At 34.6% G+C, this 17,992-nt stretch overlaps 2 protein-coding genes across 2 annotated transcripts; one reads left to right on the forward strand and one right to left on the reverse strand.

Moving 5' to 3' along the window:
* Positions 1-485: 485 nt before the first annotated feature.
* On the reverse strand, positions 486-3,812 carry LOC114394511 (grpE protein homolog 2, mitochondrial-like). The gene is made up of 6 exons (XM_028356103.1): positions 3,513-3,812; positions 3,087-3,237; positions 2,807-3,000; positions 2,528-2,695; positions 1,404-1,532; positions 486-944 (listed from the first exon to the last, which is right to left on the reverse strand). The coding sequence occupies exons 1-6, from the start codon at positions 3,654-3,656 to the stop codon at positions 858-860; spliced, it is 873 nt and encodes a 290-aa protein (XP_028211904.1). The 5' UTR covers positions 3,657-3,812; the 3' UTR covers positions 486-857.
* Positions 3,813-13,614: 9,802 nt separating this feature from the next.
* On the forward strand, positions 13,615-15,906 carry LOC114396874. Its single transcript, XM_028359051.1, has 2 exons — positions 13,615-13,807; positions 15,509-15,906. Exons 1-2 carry the CDS (start codon positions 13,615-13,617, stop codon positions 15,904-15,906), a joined length of 591 nt encoding a protein of 196 aa, XP_028214852.1.
* Positions 15,907-17,992: the final 2,086 nt, after the last annotated feature.

A 17,992-nucleotide genomic window follows, 5' to 3' on the forward strand; every position in this document is an offset into this window, starting at 1 on the left:
AAACATATTAAGACGAGTAACAAATTTTTGCTATAGTACATCAGAAGAAATAAAATTCCTTTACCTAACTTTTCAATAATTCCATTCAAGCAAACTCGATGAATCCAAAATAATGCAAAAGCACAAATCAATAATAATAATAATAATAATAATAATAATAATAATAATAATAATAATAATAATTATTATTATTATTATTATTATTATTATTATTATTATTTTATTATATCGTCAATACAATTTTTTTTTACATCAGCCAGTCAATTATGACTTCTAAGATAATCACTACAAAAATTAACTCTTATTATACACAACAATCTATGATTCGATGACAGTAAAATAAAATATTTAGACAGTCCAACTATTCTAATTAAATTCATTAAATGCAATTATATGTAGAAAACCATACAAAATTTAAAGCAAAAAAGGAAAAATAAATAAATAAATAAAAGAGGGCAGGGTGGATGGCTACATCCTCTCAAGACTATCTTCAAATCTTACTGAGTCTAGGCAATTTCTCCATTAGGCATACGAAATTATGATTTCAAAAACAAAGAGACTAGATCTTCTGAATTGAGTGCGGGTATGTAGAGGTCCCACTACAAAAGATGTTACTATAATGACCAAAATCCCAAGGAATAAAGCTCATACTATATGGTAATTTTTTTATTAAAAAGAAAAAGAAAAGAAAAAAGAAAACTCCGAATAATAGGAGAAAAGAATAGTCCGTTCCGTGCAGGACAAAATACAGTCCATCCAGCAAAACTAATGTTGAGGAGAAGCATATTGCAAAAAGACATTGAATGATATCCACTAAGAACCCACCACTGCTCAGGCATTTCTTCATACCATCATCATCACTCAGCTGCTTTGTTATCCTCCCCTTCTTGAGTTACACCAACTTCTGCCGGACGAAGAACACGATCATAGAGCTTATATCCTGCCTGCAAATATGACCATAGTATTGTGATTAATCCATGCTCTCAATCAATCTCTAAACCTTGTTATTGATGGTAAGGGATGGAAAGGAAAGGGAACAGAATGAAATGGCAAATGGGGTCATTGTTGAGGAGTTTATGAAGAACCATCAACCAAAACCAAGAACAAGACCGCATATATTCCATCATAAAAATAACAAACCCTCTTACAAAAAGAATGGAGAAAGTAAAAGCACTTTGATAATCTATTGATCATCAATGGAAATAATCAGCATGGGTGATATAATGAACAAAAAGATCTTCATAAACAGTAAAACACATCAACCTAGACTCATAAATTGCAAATTGTGTTTGAAAATATTTTCCAAACACAACACACAAATTTGAAGGACAAAGCAAATGTTGACATCGAAAGGAAAAAATGATAGTAGTACAACAAAGTGAACAAACAAGTATGTAGAATACCTTCAGAACAACTCCAACAGTGCCAGGGGCCTTCGAAGCATCAGGGATTTGGAAGATGGCATTGTGCATGTGTGGATCAAATGGCTCATTTGTAGGATCAAATTTTTCCACACCAAACTTTTTGAGTACCTATAAGCAGCAGTTGTCAACCAAACGAACAAGATTACACACTTGAACTTTCTCTAAAAGCACATTAAATCAAGCAATGTTGCAAGCATTATAAAATGCTTCTCAGTCTCACTTCACTCCATTATGAACCCCACTCTACTCTCCTAAACATGGACCTATTGTTATGGGGTTGATGTTAAAATTTCATCAATCTTATTAGATTTTTTTTGATAAGTGGGAATGGAAGGCAGTGTCAGAGGGTTTACAATAACTAACTCACGCACCCTGCTCAACCAGCTGAGCTAGACCCCCTTGACATCTTACTAGATTAATGTTGTTACTTGGGTATTAGCTTACTATGCATTCCTTTTCTTGTATTGGTTTGTTGGACTTGGGCTTATGTTGGGTTTTAATGTGTGCTTTAATTTGCCTCCAAGTTTCTATTATGATTTAAATACATGGGACTATAACAATAGGATTTTAATTGTAATGCGTGTAGGATAAGTAATGGAAATTGCTTTTTCTTAAACAGAATAATCCACCTATTAAGTTATTACAATTCACGGAAAATTTGTATCTTCTTGAAGATGAATGCGCAATCAAACCCTACATGTGATTCCCTAGTTTTCTTCTATTATCTTCTACTATGTTTTCTTCAATTTTCTCTACAACTAAGGTTACTTTCCGTGCAGATATTATGAACAATTCAAACCATCAAAACCAATCTTAATCCTAGAAAGTGTGACAACACCCTGAAGGCCAGACAGCCACCAGTAGGAGCCAAAATTCATCTCCTATTCTGGGCAAATCAACCCCCCAACCCTCTTTCTCAAAAACAACTGTTACCTATCATTTACCCAGAAACTCATAAAAGTGGAATATTACAACAAGAGGTAAAGTAGGCATACACATTAGAAACACAACCACATAAATGACACTGAGAAAAGACACTATATTAGCTTTGACTATTGCTGTATAGAAACTAAACAGCCATAGCACATAGTAGAACAACGTACCTCTGCAAGTTGTTTCTCTGTCATTTCAACACCTTCTAGAAGTGTTTTCAGGAGTTGTGCTGCTTCAGAAGACTCCTCAGGAGATTCAATTTTTGAAAAGCTGTCCTTTACAACTGAGGAAGCTCTTCCCAAATTATCAGCAACGTCTAGTAAACTCTTTGCAAAATTCTACATCAAATTAGAAAATTGAAACCACTCAGCACAAAACCGAAAAGCACATGACAAGGGCAAGAGGGCTGAATCACAAAATAAGAATTAGACAAAGGCCAAAACTCAGACCTGTATAGCAAATTTTTTCGAATTCTCTGCTTCACGTCTTGTCCTATCCATGACATTCTCCATCTCTGCATAAGTTCGCAGAACTTTATCCTGCATTTTCTCAATCTCCTTGTGCTTCAACTTCAAAAGTTGTTCCTTCTCAGCAACAAGCTTTATCAAATCATCCCTGGACAGATCACATTCACTCTCTACATCTGAATCAGAAAACACAGTTCATTAACAAACTTTTAATCTTTATTTTTAACCAATCAAAGTTGAGGCTGAGATTCCGAAATAGAACCTGATTCTTTGGTTTGATCCGCAGCTTCAGCTTGTTCAGACTGATCAGATACCTTTGCTTCTTCACTTGCATGCTCATGCGAGGCCGTTGAAGAAAACCCGAATCTCGAAGTCAATGATGAATTCAGAAAATTGGTTTGAACCGGAATCAGCTAGAACATAACAAAACACACATAGACTTAACGAGAATTTCTATCTAACACTAAATTTGCTCAACACAGAATCGTAAGGGGAAAGTGGAGAAATTCTAAAATCGACAGAATAATTCATAGAAAAAAATCATAACAGAATAAACTAAACTCACACATGGCATAAAAAATGCCAAAACTGTAGAGTTTTCAATAAACCCTAAAACCCTAGATAAACCCCCCCACTACTAAAAATACCGAAAAACCAAATTTTGATCACGTTTTCGAAGTGCGGTTACCTTGTTGGGAGATGGGTGAAGGAGGGAATGGAAGTTATTGGACAGGGTGGTGGAGAAAGGTTGGGAATTTCGTGAAACAGAGAAAAGGGTGAAGCTTCGAGAAAGGATGGCAGAGGAACGGGACAAAACCCTGTAAGCAAACATGGCCGAAGAGAATCAAATTGAGAAGGAATTTGATTTGGTATTGAAGAAGGGAAGTGATTTGTGAGGAAGGGGAAAGGAGAGGAGAATGAATGAGGGAAAATTTGCTTGGACAGAAAGGAAGCAAAATGATGTTTTTCTTGAAGAAGTTAGTTTGGGGGGTTAGGGTTTACGGGTAATGTTTCTTTGTTGACGATATTGCCCTTCGACTTCCGGGGTCTAGTCCTTTGGAAATAGTAATGTTTATTTTAGGTTTAATTATGTTTTTATTCTTTTAAATTAAAAAATTTATATTTTTATTCTCTCAGATGAAAGTTTGTAATTTTTAGTTTTCTGAATTTAATTTTTTATTTTTTTTCTTAAAAACTATATTTTTATTCTTTTAAATTTAGTGAAAGATTTAAAAATAGTATTTTTTTTAATTTGATAGAATAAAAATGTAATTTTTTATTCAGAGGACTAAAAAAATAAATTTTCAAATTTAAGAAACTAAAAGCATAATTAAGTCTTAATTTCATATGGGTGACATGTATCATCCATTAAAGGTGATGTAACTAAACTTTTTGTTCAAAAATATTTAAAACAATTATATATTTAAAATTTAAGCCTAAGATTATAATTTAAATAATTATAAGTTAAATTATAATAAGTTTGTGCCAGTTAATTCACATTTAAGCGTTTAATTTCTTTTTTGATCTAAATGAAGATTAGATTAATGATATAGGAATTTCATAGGAAGGGTTTAATTTTGGGTTTCCAAAATAAAAGATTCTCCAACAGTCAAAACATAAGTAGAAGAAAAAGAATGTACTAAGAAGGATGTGGAGGCTTTTTTATTATAATAAACCATTCTAAGGGTAAAAATCAACTATTGTGGTAATTATTTTTTTGTTGGAGGTGCTAGAAATATTCACTGATCTTGTTGGCAAATGGTTTTCATTAGAAAATTTAATTGATCATTTTTAAATGACATTTTTCATCTCAACTATGTGTGTATTGGTTACACATTAGAGAATTGATTTCAAGTTCATAATTGATTTTACATAAATTTTCATATGTTTAGTTTCATATTGGAGAAGCATCTATAGTTGATTTTAAGTTGAAGAACCTTTAGATATCTTTTGTGTTAGATAAAAAAATTTATGTTGAGTTTTATTCTTAACTCACTTTTATAATAAAAACATTTAAATATAAATCACATCACTTTAAAATCAATTTTAACTAAAATTAATTTTGCAAACTCAATTATATTCAAAATAATTTTCTCAACATTCATCCAGAAAAACTCAAATATGAAATTTTGCTTAAGAAATGTAAACCTAATTTTTCTCGAATTAATAACATGTAAGTGTTAATTAATTACTTTAATACAATCAAACTAATAAAAAAAACTATAAATAAAGTCGTACAATAATATTTATTTTTGATTTTTTAAGCAATCTTTAATATATATATATATATATATATATATATATTAATATAATAAAAAAATATGTTATATTATAATTAAATTTTGTAGAAGAGATATCTAAGTATGCTAAGAATAAAGGTAAATAAGTGAATCCAACCTAATCCAATACCAAAAAAACCAAGAAAAAAAGTGCATTTTGGATCAGCTCGAATGGGTATATGGGCAGGTGTTAAAGATGGGTACCACTACTCCAAATGGTTATACCCATTTTCATTATCGAAGGAATTTCTTGACCTCTTATATATATACCACATTGGTCCGAATAGTTTATCTACATTTTTTTCTTATTGAAAAATGTTAACGTTGCCCTTGGTCTAAGGGTAATGGTCCCTTTCTCATTTGGCCAATGCGAGCTTTTGGCCCTTATCCTTACAAGTTACAACTAATTTGGAGTTGTATAAAACTTTGTTTTTCTTTCTAAGAAATGCTTTTTATAAAATATTTATAAACCTTTCAAAATTTCATCTCACCTTAATAACTTAGGGAACTATATGGGTTACACAACCATTGTAATTTGTATATTTAAGGTGTGACTCAAACATAACTTCCACTAAATTACATTTGAATAACCTAAGGAAATGTCTTTTTACATCATCACATTAAATTACACTTGTTGACTTAAATAGTAATTTTGTGATTCTTATTGAGTATTATAAAGTCCTCAAGAGAACTATCATTAATATCTATATGTACAAAAAAACTAGACTTGAGTATTAGTCTAGCATTTATTTTTATTAATATGTTACTTATATAAATATAAAAACAAATATTTTTTACATAGGGACTTGTTAACGCACTCAGACTCTTTTTTCAATATGAGAACATTAACCACCAATAAAAAAAATTGGACCATAAAGTCAGTTATTTCTTTTATATTAGTACATTTATTTCGGGGATGTTATAGTAATTTAATGTCTATTTTTAAAAAAAAAAACCTTATTATTTCTCTTCTCTCTCCTTCCACTCAATTCTGTCTACTCTCTCCCATGTCCTGAATTAAGGCTGAAGCTACATCGCCGACCATTACCAATACATCTTCAACATTCAACATGACTCCATCCTCCATTTGGGATTTCACATATAAGAAATATTGAATATTGTGAATTCTAAAATAAAAACATAAACCAGAATGCCCAAACATTGTTGTTTATAATATTCCTTAATATAAACAGGATCAGAACAAACAATGTTGTCCCTAAAAAAGTTAACTAAAAAAAGTGATGTGTTTTTGTCCTTAATAGTTTTTTTTTGGTGAAGGGCAAATCAACTAGACAACAAAAACAGAATCATGAAGCAAAGCTTCTAAAACAGTAGTAGGGGGCTGCTACCACTCCATGTCTCGACCCTGATTAGCAAAGACTTTAAACTCAGCTTCAGAGATGGAAATCATCCTGCAAACAAAGGAAATATGCCAATCTGTCTCTGCCTGCATAGCTTGGTTATGCCATCTCCAGGTCCACCACAATAGAGAGAGTAACAAAGTTGATTTCCTGTGGGAAATAATATAATACAATTACCTTGTGTTTGCAGGCAGGATTTAAATTTTTTTAAGAAATTTAAATACATAACATTTTAATTGTCTTGATTTAAACTCTTTTCATTTTGTAAATATTTTATTTGGATAAAATAATTTAATTTCTTATGTTTTAATTTTTTTTGTTTGGACAAAGTAATTCAATTTCAATGAAATTCAAATTTTCATTTTTAAATATTTATTTAAAAATTAAAATTTTAATATTGAATAAAAATAAATATTAATCATTTTAAATAGTTAAATATTCAAAATAAATTTAATGCTAGACAATATTTAACAATCAATTTCTTTGATCTCTCAAGACATCAGCCAATACACGTTCCATCTCCAATGTAAAATAACTTCTTGTTTTCTCATTATTTTTTTTTATAAAACTTTTCTTTTGCCCGTCATTCTTTCATTACATGACTCCATTGAAGTTAATGTCACTTATTTAACCTGCACATAACAAATATTAGACAGAACCTACTTTATTCATTTGATTAGTCCACTGCACAATCATAGAAAATATTTCAAGCAAAGTTTTTATGCAATAGTAAAGTACATAAAAGTCTATCTTCAATAGCAAAGTGCAGTAGCAACAAAGCACATAAAGTTTGCCTGCAATAACAAATTACATTTAAAAAAGAACTATCCCTAAGCAAAGTTTCTTCTAACTTGATAGTTAGCAAACATATCCATAGCTAATGTATCTTGAAATCTTTCATTCCTTGGTAGTTTGAATAGTTGTGATATCATCTATGACATTATTTTGAACTCCTTCCCTTGATTGATGGACTAACTCTTCATCAACAACACAAGAATTCTAAGTCTTGAACTTCTAAAAGTTGATCAGTTTGTTGTTCGTCTCTTTTGAAATTGTGTAACACAAAACAAGCATTGATAATTCTTATTTGTGTCTTTATATCAAAAAATGAAGGAGTTCTTAATATACTCCATCTTTTTTTTTTCAAGATCCCAAATGACCTCTCTATTGCATTTAAGGAACTTGCATGACCAAGATTAAATAACTCCTTGTAAGTTTGAGGGGTGTCTCCAATCCACTCATTGAGATGATGTATAGTCCCTCGATATGGTGCTAAAAATCCCGTAACATTGGTATATTCTGCATCCACAAGAAAGTACTTACCTACAATGTTTAAAATAAAAATCATAGGCTTAAACTAGACAAAAAAAATTGTTTTCGATAAATATTACCCATTGAAATTTCAAGTTTGTTTTGACGATGTAATGCATTTCGTAATATTCGAGAATCTCCTAGAGACCATTCCCACACAGGTAACACATAAATAAATCTTAAATCTGGACCACAAGCGGCTAACACATTTGTAGAGACATCACCCTTTCTATTACGATATCTAGGTCTCTCATCAGGAGAAACTGTAACTAGAATATGAGTCTCATCACTACTAGCACACTTGTTAAATAATATTAAAATTTAATGTAAATGTAATTATGCAATTTATTTCGTGGCTTTTTATTAGACTAATTAAAATATATGAAAACTTTTTCATACTGTACAAAAAACAATTATAGATGCATTTTTATTATTGTCATGCTATATATTATGATATCAAAATGATTTTCTCACTATTCTTATTTGAGGAGGGCTAGGAATACACTATTTAACACACTCATCATATTGGTTAAAAAAATTATTGAAAACTATAAAATCAGGTGCATGTGAGAGAGATAAAATCATCAAATAAGATGTGAAGTACACCAAATTTTATGATTTTAAGTAAATTTCCACTAATGAAAAAAAGTGTGTTAAAGAGTATGTTTTTAATATTTCTCTTCTTTTTTTTAAATACACAAAGCAAATTTATTGAATATGGACGGCTAATAAAGCACATTGAATGTTGAGATGTAACTCAATAAATAATACATTCAATTCAGAGAATACCAACATAACTATTGTTGTCATCAAGCTATCAAAAAAATTATTGTTATCATCAAACCGACAAAGTGCAACATCAAAGAAACTCTCTATAAGGTGCTTGTGTTGCCACAACCAATCCCTTAATTCTTATTTTACTGTCATGGATGCCTATATACTAGTCAACTTCATTTTGAATAACCCAAATGTCCCTATTCCTTCTCCATGGGAACGCATTTTTGATATTCAGGTAACTCTTACTATTTCTAGCATGTAACAATTAAGAAGTGTAGTTTTCTCTCATTGGTTAAAAAAATAATCTTATTTTGTTTATTTTAATCTCTTGGGATTGTTTTGATCACAGAGAAAAGTTATTTACTATAGACACAATGAGACTGGAGTCAAAATTTTCGATTGTAGGCCATTGGTGGGTGTTGGAGGGGGTGTTTACATGGAAAACTCTCCTTTGTCTAGTTACCTAAATCAATACAATCGCTTACTTCTTCAACAAATGATAACAAATAGTCAACCTCTTCAAGACTTGCCAAGAGTTTTTATTTATCCCATTAATGGCATTGATGGAATACCTCTTTATCACATTGTACAAGAACCAATGATTCAATGCCCATCATGTAGTTGTATAATTAGGTGGTTTCCATGAGTATATTATCTATTTGATATATGACAATTAAATAAAAAAGTGGGTCTCTTAATTATGTTTTACTTCTTGATGGTGGCTAGCATGTGCAAGAGAAACAAGTTTCGCACCATGTGAAAGTCTACGATACCATTGGATTTTTTGTTTTTAAGTCAATGGTTCAAAATTTCTTTCATTTTCTTTTTTTTGTCTTTTTACCCGTATGTTTCCCAATTTGTTCCTTGAACATCTCATGCCTTCTTTCTCAACACCAATCTCTCAACACAACGAAGAACAATCCAAATAGTAAGAGACACACTAGTATACATGATAACGGGGCGAGGACGGGTGTGTGATTCCCTATCCTCAACCTCTCCCCAAATCCCTTTCCCATCCTTGTCCTTGGCGAGTATGAAATTTTCTCCCATTTTATTCTCGTTGGGGATTGAGTATACCTATCCTTGACTTATTATTTTAAAAAAAATATTTTTTTTTGCAAAAAAAAAAACAAAAAATGATTTTAAGAAAAAAAATGAGCAAAGTCAAATCATATTCAAAATTCATCCACAAAGGATAGAACAAAGATAATAGGAAGGAAAAATGGTCAGATCCAATTCTCATGCCTTCGTGCCATGCCCACAATTGTCGTCGTTGCTACTACGCTCGCTTGTGAAGGTTGGTGATGCAGGATCATAAAAATAGTTAGCCTTAGGACAAGTGGCAAGTCCTGAGCCATTAGTTGTTAAATTGTAACTTAACTGCTATATATATATATATATATATATAGCAGTTTCAACATTCGGGTATTCATTCAATCTTTGTAAGAAATTCTCTCTGTAATTTCCAATCCAATCAATAAAGATCCCTTGTCCGGTGTCTATTCTATTTGTGATTCCCTACTCTTTTCTTGGTTATTCTTCGAGGTCCTTCCTTCCTAGAACAATCATAACAACTGGTATCAGAAGGTGACCTTCCAAGCTACGACTCCACCATGGCTGATAATACCAGAAATCAAACGCATATTTGTGAAATTGAAGAACGTCTTAATACGCGAATGGAAGAACGATTCATGGATATTGGAGCTTCGTTACAGCACAAGATCGATGATATGTTTCGACGCCATGAAAATTCCTGCTCATCAGGTTCTAGCTCGTCTTCCCGACCCTATTCGTGTAACACTAGGCTAGCACATTTGGATTTTCCCCGATTCAATGGCGAAGGCATCAAGAACTGGATCATCCAGCGTGACACTTTCTTTTCGGGTATCAAATCCCCGAAGAGTACAAGGTGCGCTTGGTTGTGGTCCATTTTGAAGGCAAAGCTCTCCAATGGAACAGTGCATATGTGAAGAATATGGGACTCGATAAATTGCCCTCATGGAATGACTATACGAAAATCTTGATTGAAAGATTTGGTGAAGTTTGCGAGGATCCAATGGCTGAACTAATGAGACTTTGACAAAAAGGCACTGTTACTGATTATCACACTGAATTTGATGCAATTGTTTCAAGAATTGACTTATCTGAGGCCCATCAATTGAGTTGTTTTCTTGGTGGTTTGCAAATGGAGATTGAAATGATGGTTAGAATGTTCCAACCAACCACTGTTATGAAAGCTGTTTCCCTAGCTAAGATGTATGAAAATGCCAATGCCACTAGCATGCAAGCCAAACCACTCTCTAAAACCTTCAAACCCAACCCTGTATCAAAGCCACCACTCTTACTAAACCCTCCCAAAACCTTAGAACCTATGAAACCTAAAACACAAACCACTAAACTGCTAACCCCTACCTATATGAGTGAAATGAGGGCTAAGGGTCTTTGTTATTTTTGTGATGAACCCTTTACCCTTGCCCATAGCCAAACTCATAAGAAACTCTAAATTCGCATCATGGAAATAGCTGAGAATTTTGACTCTGATGAAGACCTAGGACCTAATGAAAATCCTCATGATGAAACCAATCCAGAACCCTTGATTTCAGTAAATGCCCTAACTGGAGTAACCAAGTTTTGGACCACGAGAGTCATTGGTTAAGTAAGGAAGAAACCCCTGCACATTCTCATTGATAGTGGAAGCACCCACAATTTCTTAGATGTTAATGCAGCCAAGAAGCTAGGGTGCAAAATTGAAGATATGGATCCTATTAGTGTCACTGTGGCTGATGGGGCCAGAGTGCAGATTAATACTATGGTGAAAGGGTTCTCTTGGCTTATATAGAACACTACATTGAGTTCAGATATCCTGTTATTACCCTTAGGCTGTTGTGATATGGTTCTTGGTATCGAATGACTGATTACATTGGGGAATATCACATGGAACTTTGACAAGTTAACCATGGGGTTCACTGCTCAAGGAAGAAGACATGTCTTGAAAGGCAATTCTTCTACAAATATTAAGATAATTAGGAAGCAGCAGATACATAAGACACTGCCTGCAAGAGTTCACATTTCTATGTTGCAAGTATGTGAGTCTGAAGAAGGATTGCTGCTCCACTCCCTGTCCACTCATGCTACATGTTCCTCAATTCTTGACAGTATTGATAAGTTGCTACTTCAATATGAATATGTGTTTGCAGTACCCACTACTTTACGACCTAGAAGACCAGATCATGATCACACTAATCCCTTGGTGCAAGGAACTAACCCTGTGAATAAGAGACCATACAAGTATTCTAAACAACAGAAGGACATAATAGATGAATTGGTACAAGATTACTTAAAGAGTGGTGTTACCCAGAATAATAGTAGTCCTTACAGCAGTCCTGTAGTGTTGGTTGGTAAAAAGGATGGAAGTTGGAGGCTTTGCATTGATTATAGGGACCTCAACAAGAGTACAGTAAAAAATAGGTTCCATATACCCTTTGTTGATGATCTATTGGATGAGCTACATGGCTCTACTGTATTTTCCAAAATTGACTTGAGGTCTGGCTATAATCAAGTCAGAATGACGGAGGCAAATGTACATAAAACAACTTTCAAAACTCATTAAGGGCATTATGAGTACTTGGTTATGCCTTTTGGCTTAACCAATGCCCTTGCCACATTTCAGGGCTTAATGAATTCGGTGTTTCGAGAATACTTAAGGAGGTTCCTATTGGTCTTTTTTGACAACATTCTGATTTACAGCAAGAGCATGGAGGATCACTTGCATCCTTTACAAACAGTCTTGTCTACCATGAGAGCAAATGTCTTGTTGGCCAAGAAATCTAAGTGCTACTTTGGGGTTACTCGAGTAGAATACTTAGGACATTTTATCACTGGAGAAGGAGTCTCTATTGACCCTGCTAAGGTGGAAGCGATAAGGAATTGGCCACTTCCTTAGACCCCCAAACAGTTGAGAGGATTTTTGGGTTTAGAAGGCTATTATAGAAGATTTGTGCGGAGATATAGCACCATAGCCAAACCACTAAATGACATGTTGAAAAAAGATAGTTTTTCTTGGTCTGAGGAAGCCAAGCTTGCAATTTAGTGTCTTAAGGATCAATTAAGTCAGACACCTGTATTGGCCTTACCTGATTTTACAAAGACTTTTATAGTGGAGGTTGATGCCTTAGGAGTGGGGGTAAGAGCTGTTCTCATGCAAGATCACCATCCCATAGCCTTTATAAGCAGAAGCTTGAATGTTCAACAACAATCCCTATCAACCTATGAGAAGGAGTTACTAGTTGTGGTGTTTGTTGTACAAAAGTGGAGGCATTACTTATTACTTAAGCAGTTTGTAATCAAAACTGATCACATAAGTCTCAAGTATATTCTTGACCAGAGACTTTCCATAGCTTTCCAACAAAAATGGTTGGTAAAACTTATGGAATTTGATTTCATTATTGAATATAAGCAGGGAAGTGAGAACCAAGCTGCTGGTGCACTTTCAAGAGTTGAATGCACTACTGTTTCCACTCACCAACCCGATTTTGATCTACTAGAGAGGATCAAAGCATCTTGACAAGGTGATGATGCCTTACAAAAACTGATTGTTGAAGTTATGAAAGATCCTTCTTCACATAAGGACTTCTCTTGGTCAGGTGGAGGATTAAGGAGGAAAAGGAAGCTAGTCATTGGTAAAAATATTGAATTGAGAAAGGAAATACTTAATTGGTTGCACTCTTCATCCTGTGGTGGTCATTTAGGGAGAGATGCCACTTATCAAAAAGTCAAGACAATGGTGTACTAGAAAGGATTGTCTAAGGATGTTAAAAGGTTTGTCCATCAATGTAATACTTGCCAGCAATGTAAGTATGATAATTTTGCCTCTCCTTGGTTGCTACAACCACTCCCAGTCCCTGTTCTAATTTGGCAACACATTACCATGGACTTCATAGAGGGTCTTACCAATTCCTTTGGAAAACAAGTAATCTTTGTTGTTGTTGACAGGCTGAGCAAGGCTGCTTATTTCATAGCATTATAGCACCCATATACTGTTTCTGATGTGGCCAAATGCTTTATGGATAATGTCTTTAAGCTTCATTGTTGCCCAACTTCAGTAACAAGTGACAGGGACCCGATTTTTGTCAGACAATTCTGGAAGGACTTCATGGCTGACCAAGGGATTCAAGTTCAGCTTTCTACTGCTTACCATCCTCATACAGATGGGCAGACAAAGGTAATGAACAGGTGTATTGAGACATATCTGAGGTGTATGTGCTCAGATGATCCTTAACAATGGTCCAAATGGCTTCCCTTAGCTGAGTGGTGGTATAACTCTACATATGACAACACTATTAAGGCCAGTCCCTATGAAATCATGTATGGACAAGCACCCCCAGATTACTTACCCTATTTACCAGGAGAATCCAAGATTGAACTTGATGATAGAAGTCTACAGAAGAGGGAGGAACAACTTAAGATGGTCAAGTTTCACATGAAAAGGGCATAAGAAAGAATGAAGCAACTGGCTGACAAGAGGAGATCAGATAGGGCCTTGGAAATTGGAGATTTGGTGTTTATGAAATTACACCCTTATAGACAAGTCTCTGTAGCATTTAGGAGTGTTAATCGTTATTTACGACTAACTTTTGTATTGAAAAGATTCATGAAATTTATATCTTTTCCCCAATTTATGGTTCTTTTTGTAGGTTTGTACATATTTTATGTTTAGTTTAATTTCACTCAGTAGATATTCCTAATATTGTGAATTAATGTGGTTCAACTTCAGTTTCAAGATAAAGGATGAAGAAGAAGGTTGAAGCAGTTGGTGTCTCTCTAAGCGAGACATATGCGCTTAGCGAGTAACATCCACTAAGTGAGACACTCAGCTCGCTTAGCGAGTTGGAAGAATCTAGAAGAGAATATGCCATTCATGCACGCACCCAGCGCGCCATCAGCTCGCTCCGCGAGTCATTTGTCTTTTCTCGCGTTCAGCACGTCCAACTCGCTAAGCGAAAATTCACTAACTCGCGCTTAGCAAAAAAAATGGTGCTAAGTGAGCCTTCAAGATCAAAAAGCCCTTAAAAGACTAAAGTTGGAGAAAAATAAGAGAGTTCTTTTGGGGAGAGACGCAACAGAGGCGAAAAATAGAGCAAGAGAGAAAAGCTTGAACGAAAGGCCTTAGCTTTCAAGAGGATTTTAGGTTTAGGAGTGATTGTTAGGTTTTTAGAGGTGGAGGAGACATCCCCACCACTTTGTAATCTTAATTTTCTCTCAAAAACCTCATCTTGGTGCTGAAAGGTGCTAACTTGCAATGGAAGGCTAAATCTCTTGTTGGGGATTTTTGTTGAGCTTTGATGTAAAAATCTTCACTATCTATTTAAAGTTGTTTTTATGTGTTCATTACTTCTATCTATATTTAATTCTTGCACGCTTGTGGCTTGATCACCCATTTGTGTGTAAAGTTAGGATTTTTAGCATTGGGAAGTGCTTTAAATCCTTAGAATTTGATAGAGTAGGCTAGAGAATTGTATGTTTGAACACGAAGTGCAGGGATTTAGTTTATAATATGTCGTAATCTTAATGCAATTTGTTTAGGCTAAGTTCGACGAGGAATCTAGAACGAAGTTTAAATAGAACTAGACTCATTCACTAGAGGGATCTTGGTTTGAGTAGTCGTTTTCGGCATAGAACACAAGAACAACCTTAAATAGAGAACAACACTTAATTACATCATATTGTTCAGTAGAAAGACCCAACATTTTAATCATCTGTTTATCTCTCACATTTAGATAATTAATTTTGTAGTTAAATTAGAACTGTAGACACAACTTCTTTTTATATTCACTGGCTTTATACAAATGTTTACCTATTGAATGAATGCTCTCTGAATGAAACAAGTTCCCTGTGATTCGATACTCGTTTCTTACCATTTTATATTACTTGTGCGACTCAATACACTTGCTGATTAGTATCACAATTGGGAGAGTGCATAACAAGGAGCAATGCCAAATTAGCTCCAAAATACTATGGACCTTATGCTATAATCGACAAGATTGGATCGATCGCCTACAAGATCCAATTACCAGTTGGATCACTCATCCACGATGTTTTTCATCTATCCCAGTTGAAGAAGTTTGTAGGAGAAGCTAACACATCAACTCACTGCCCAAGGAATGATGAAGAAACAAGAATCAAGGAGCCAGAGGCAATCATAGAAAGGATGACAGTCAAGAGAAGAAACAAGGTTGTTACTAAGGTACTTGTCAAATGGAAGCATCTTCTGCCAGAGGATGCAACTTGGGAATTCTTCTTTGATTTGAAGAAGAAGTTTCCTAACTTTAATCCTAGAGGAAAAGGATTAGCTTAAGGGGGGAGGATTGATGCAACATCATAAAAATAGTTAGTTAGCCTTAGGACAAGTGGCAAGTTCTGAGCCATTAGTTGTTAAATTGTAAGGAAACTGCTATATATATATATATATATATCGGTTTCAACATTCGGGTATTCATTCTATCTTTGTTAGAAATTCTCTCTGTAATTTCCAATCCAAAAGATCCCTTGTTCGGTGTCCATTCTATTCGTGGATTCCCTACTATTTTCTTGGTTATTCTTCAAGATCCTTCCTTCCTAGAACAACTATAATAGTTGGGCTTCTTATCGATTTACGACAGCATTAGCGGCGATGTTTTGACACACAATTTGTGGGTCGTGACAAATAGCAGCGTGGAGAATGCCATGCCCTCAACCATTGTCTTTGACATGCTCGCCAGCAAAGGTTGAGCTTCTTGTTGTTATGCGGGGCACAAACAACGACTTTCTAGTGCGCAAGATCTGTGATAAAGAACATTGGTCCATGGAGGAAGCAATGATGATGAATGTTTGTGCATGACTGGAAGATGAAGAGAGGGGGATGAATCTAAAAAAGGGACAGAGAAAAAGTGAAAGAAAAATAAAAAAGAAGAAATATTAACTATTGATCTAAAACAAAATAAGTCAAATGGTCCCAATAGACTTTCACATCATGAGAAACCTGTTTGACTTATGCATACTAGCCACCTTACTTCTTTACTACTTCTTAGTGTATGATTCCTCCTTTCCATGTACCCATTTTTCACACAAGCTTTTCTCTCCTTTACGCAAAATATTTTTCACTTTTTCTCTCTCTCCACAATGTCTTCTTATAAGGGTTTGATCTTTTGGGTTGACTATGAGACTCATATTCTGTATGAGACTTAGTCAATGCAAAATACACTCTTAGTAAGGGTAAGGAGCTTTAAGTGTGACTAAACCTTGAACAAAGGATTTGTCCCATAGTCGGCCCAAAGAATTAGGGCTTGCATAGATACCATGGGATCTCATTAGAGAGCCAAAGGCTCTAATTACGATAGTTGAACCTATAGGGAGGAATAAGGTGGAGGTCAACCTATTACAATTTGCGGATGATACAATTTTCATAGGGGAAGTGTCTCTTGCCAATGTAATGGCCATAAAAAACATGATGAGGTGCTTTGAGCTTGTACAGGTCTTAAGGTGAACTTTTCTAAGAGCAAGTTTGGAGTTATTGGAGTGGAAAGGGATGTGGTTGAGAGGTATGCGGACCTATTAAATTGTAAAGTGCTATTCTTGCCTTTTATTTATTTAGACTTGCCTATTGGTTCTAATTCAAGAATGGTGGAGACATGGAGACCCATTGTGGAAAAGTTCTCTAAGAAGTTGGCTAAGTGGAAGAATTGAGTGTTCTCTTTGGCAGGAAGGGCATGCCTTATGAAATCGGTGCTCTCTTCCCTTCTTATTTTCTACTTGTCTTTTTTTAAGATGCCTAAGGAGGTGACGCAAAAAATAACATCCATCCAAAGAAGGTTCCTTTGGAGTGGTGAGGTTGGAAATGAGAAAATTTGTTAGGTGAGATGGAACAAAATCTGTATGGCAAAATCTAATGGTGGGTTGGGTGTCAAACATGTTGGTCTATTTAATGATGCCCTTTCTCACTAAATGGAGATGGTCTTTATTTCATGAAAGAGATTCTCCATGGTGTGATGTTTTGGAGTCTAAATATGGGAGGGGCAAGCCTCAAAGGAGTCAATTTGGTGGAGGGACTTAAAGAAAGTGTGTGGAGGTGGAGCCCAAAGTGATTGGTGTGACTGGAGTATGGTTTTGGAGTTAGGGAAGGGTGATGCAGCGAGGTTTTGGGTGGACAGATGGCTAGGGGAGGAATCACTTGCCTCTAAATACCCTAGACTTTTTTCAATTTCTAATTATAAGTTTGAGAAAGTGTACAATATGGGTGAGTGGGTGGAGGAGGCTTGGATTTGGAAGATAGATTAGAGGAGGTGTACCAGATTCATGGAAGTGGAGGGAGAGCAATGATGGGGCCTATTCAGTGAGTACAACATATAAAATGTTGATTCAAGAGCTCATGAGAAGTCAGCAGTGGAGGAACTTAAATTTGTTTG

Source organism: Glycine soja, chromosome 18 (genome assembly GCF_004193775.1).
Source record: "Glycine soja cultivar W05 chromosome 18, ASM419377v2, whole genome shotgun sequence".
NCBI lineage: Eukaryota > Viridiplantae > Streptophyta > Magnoliopsida > Fabales > Fabaceae > Glycine > Glycine soja.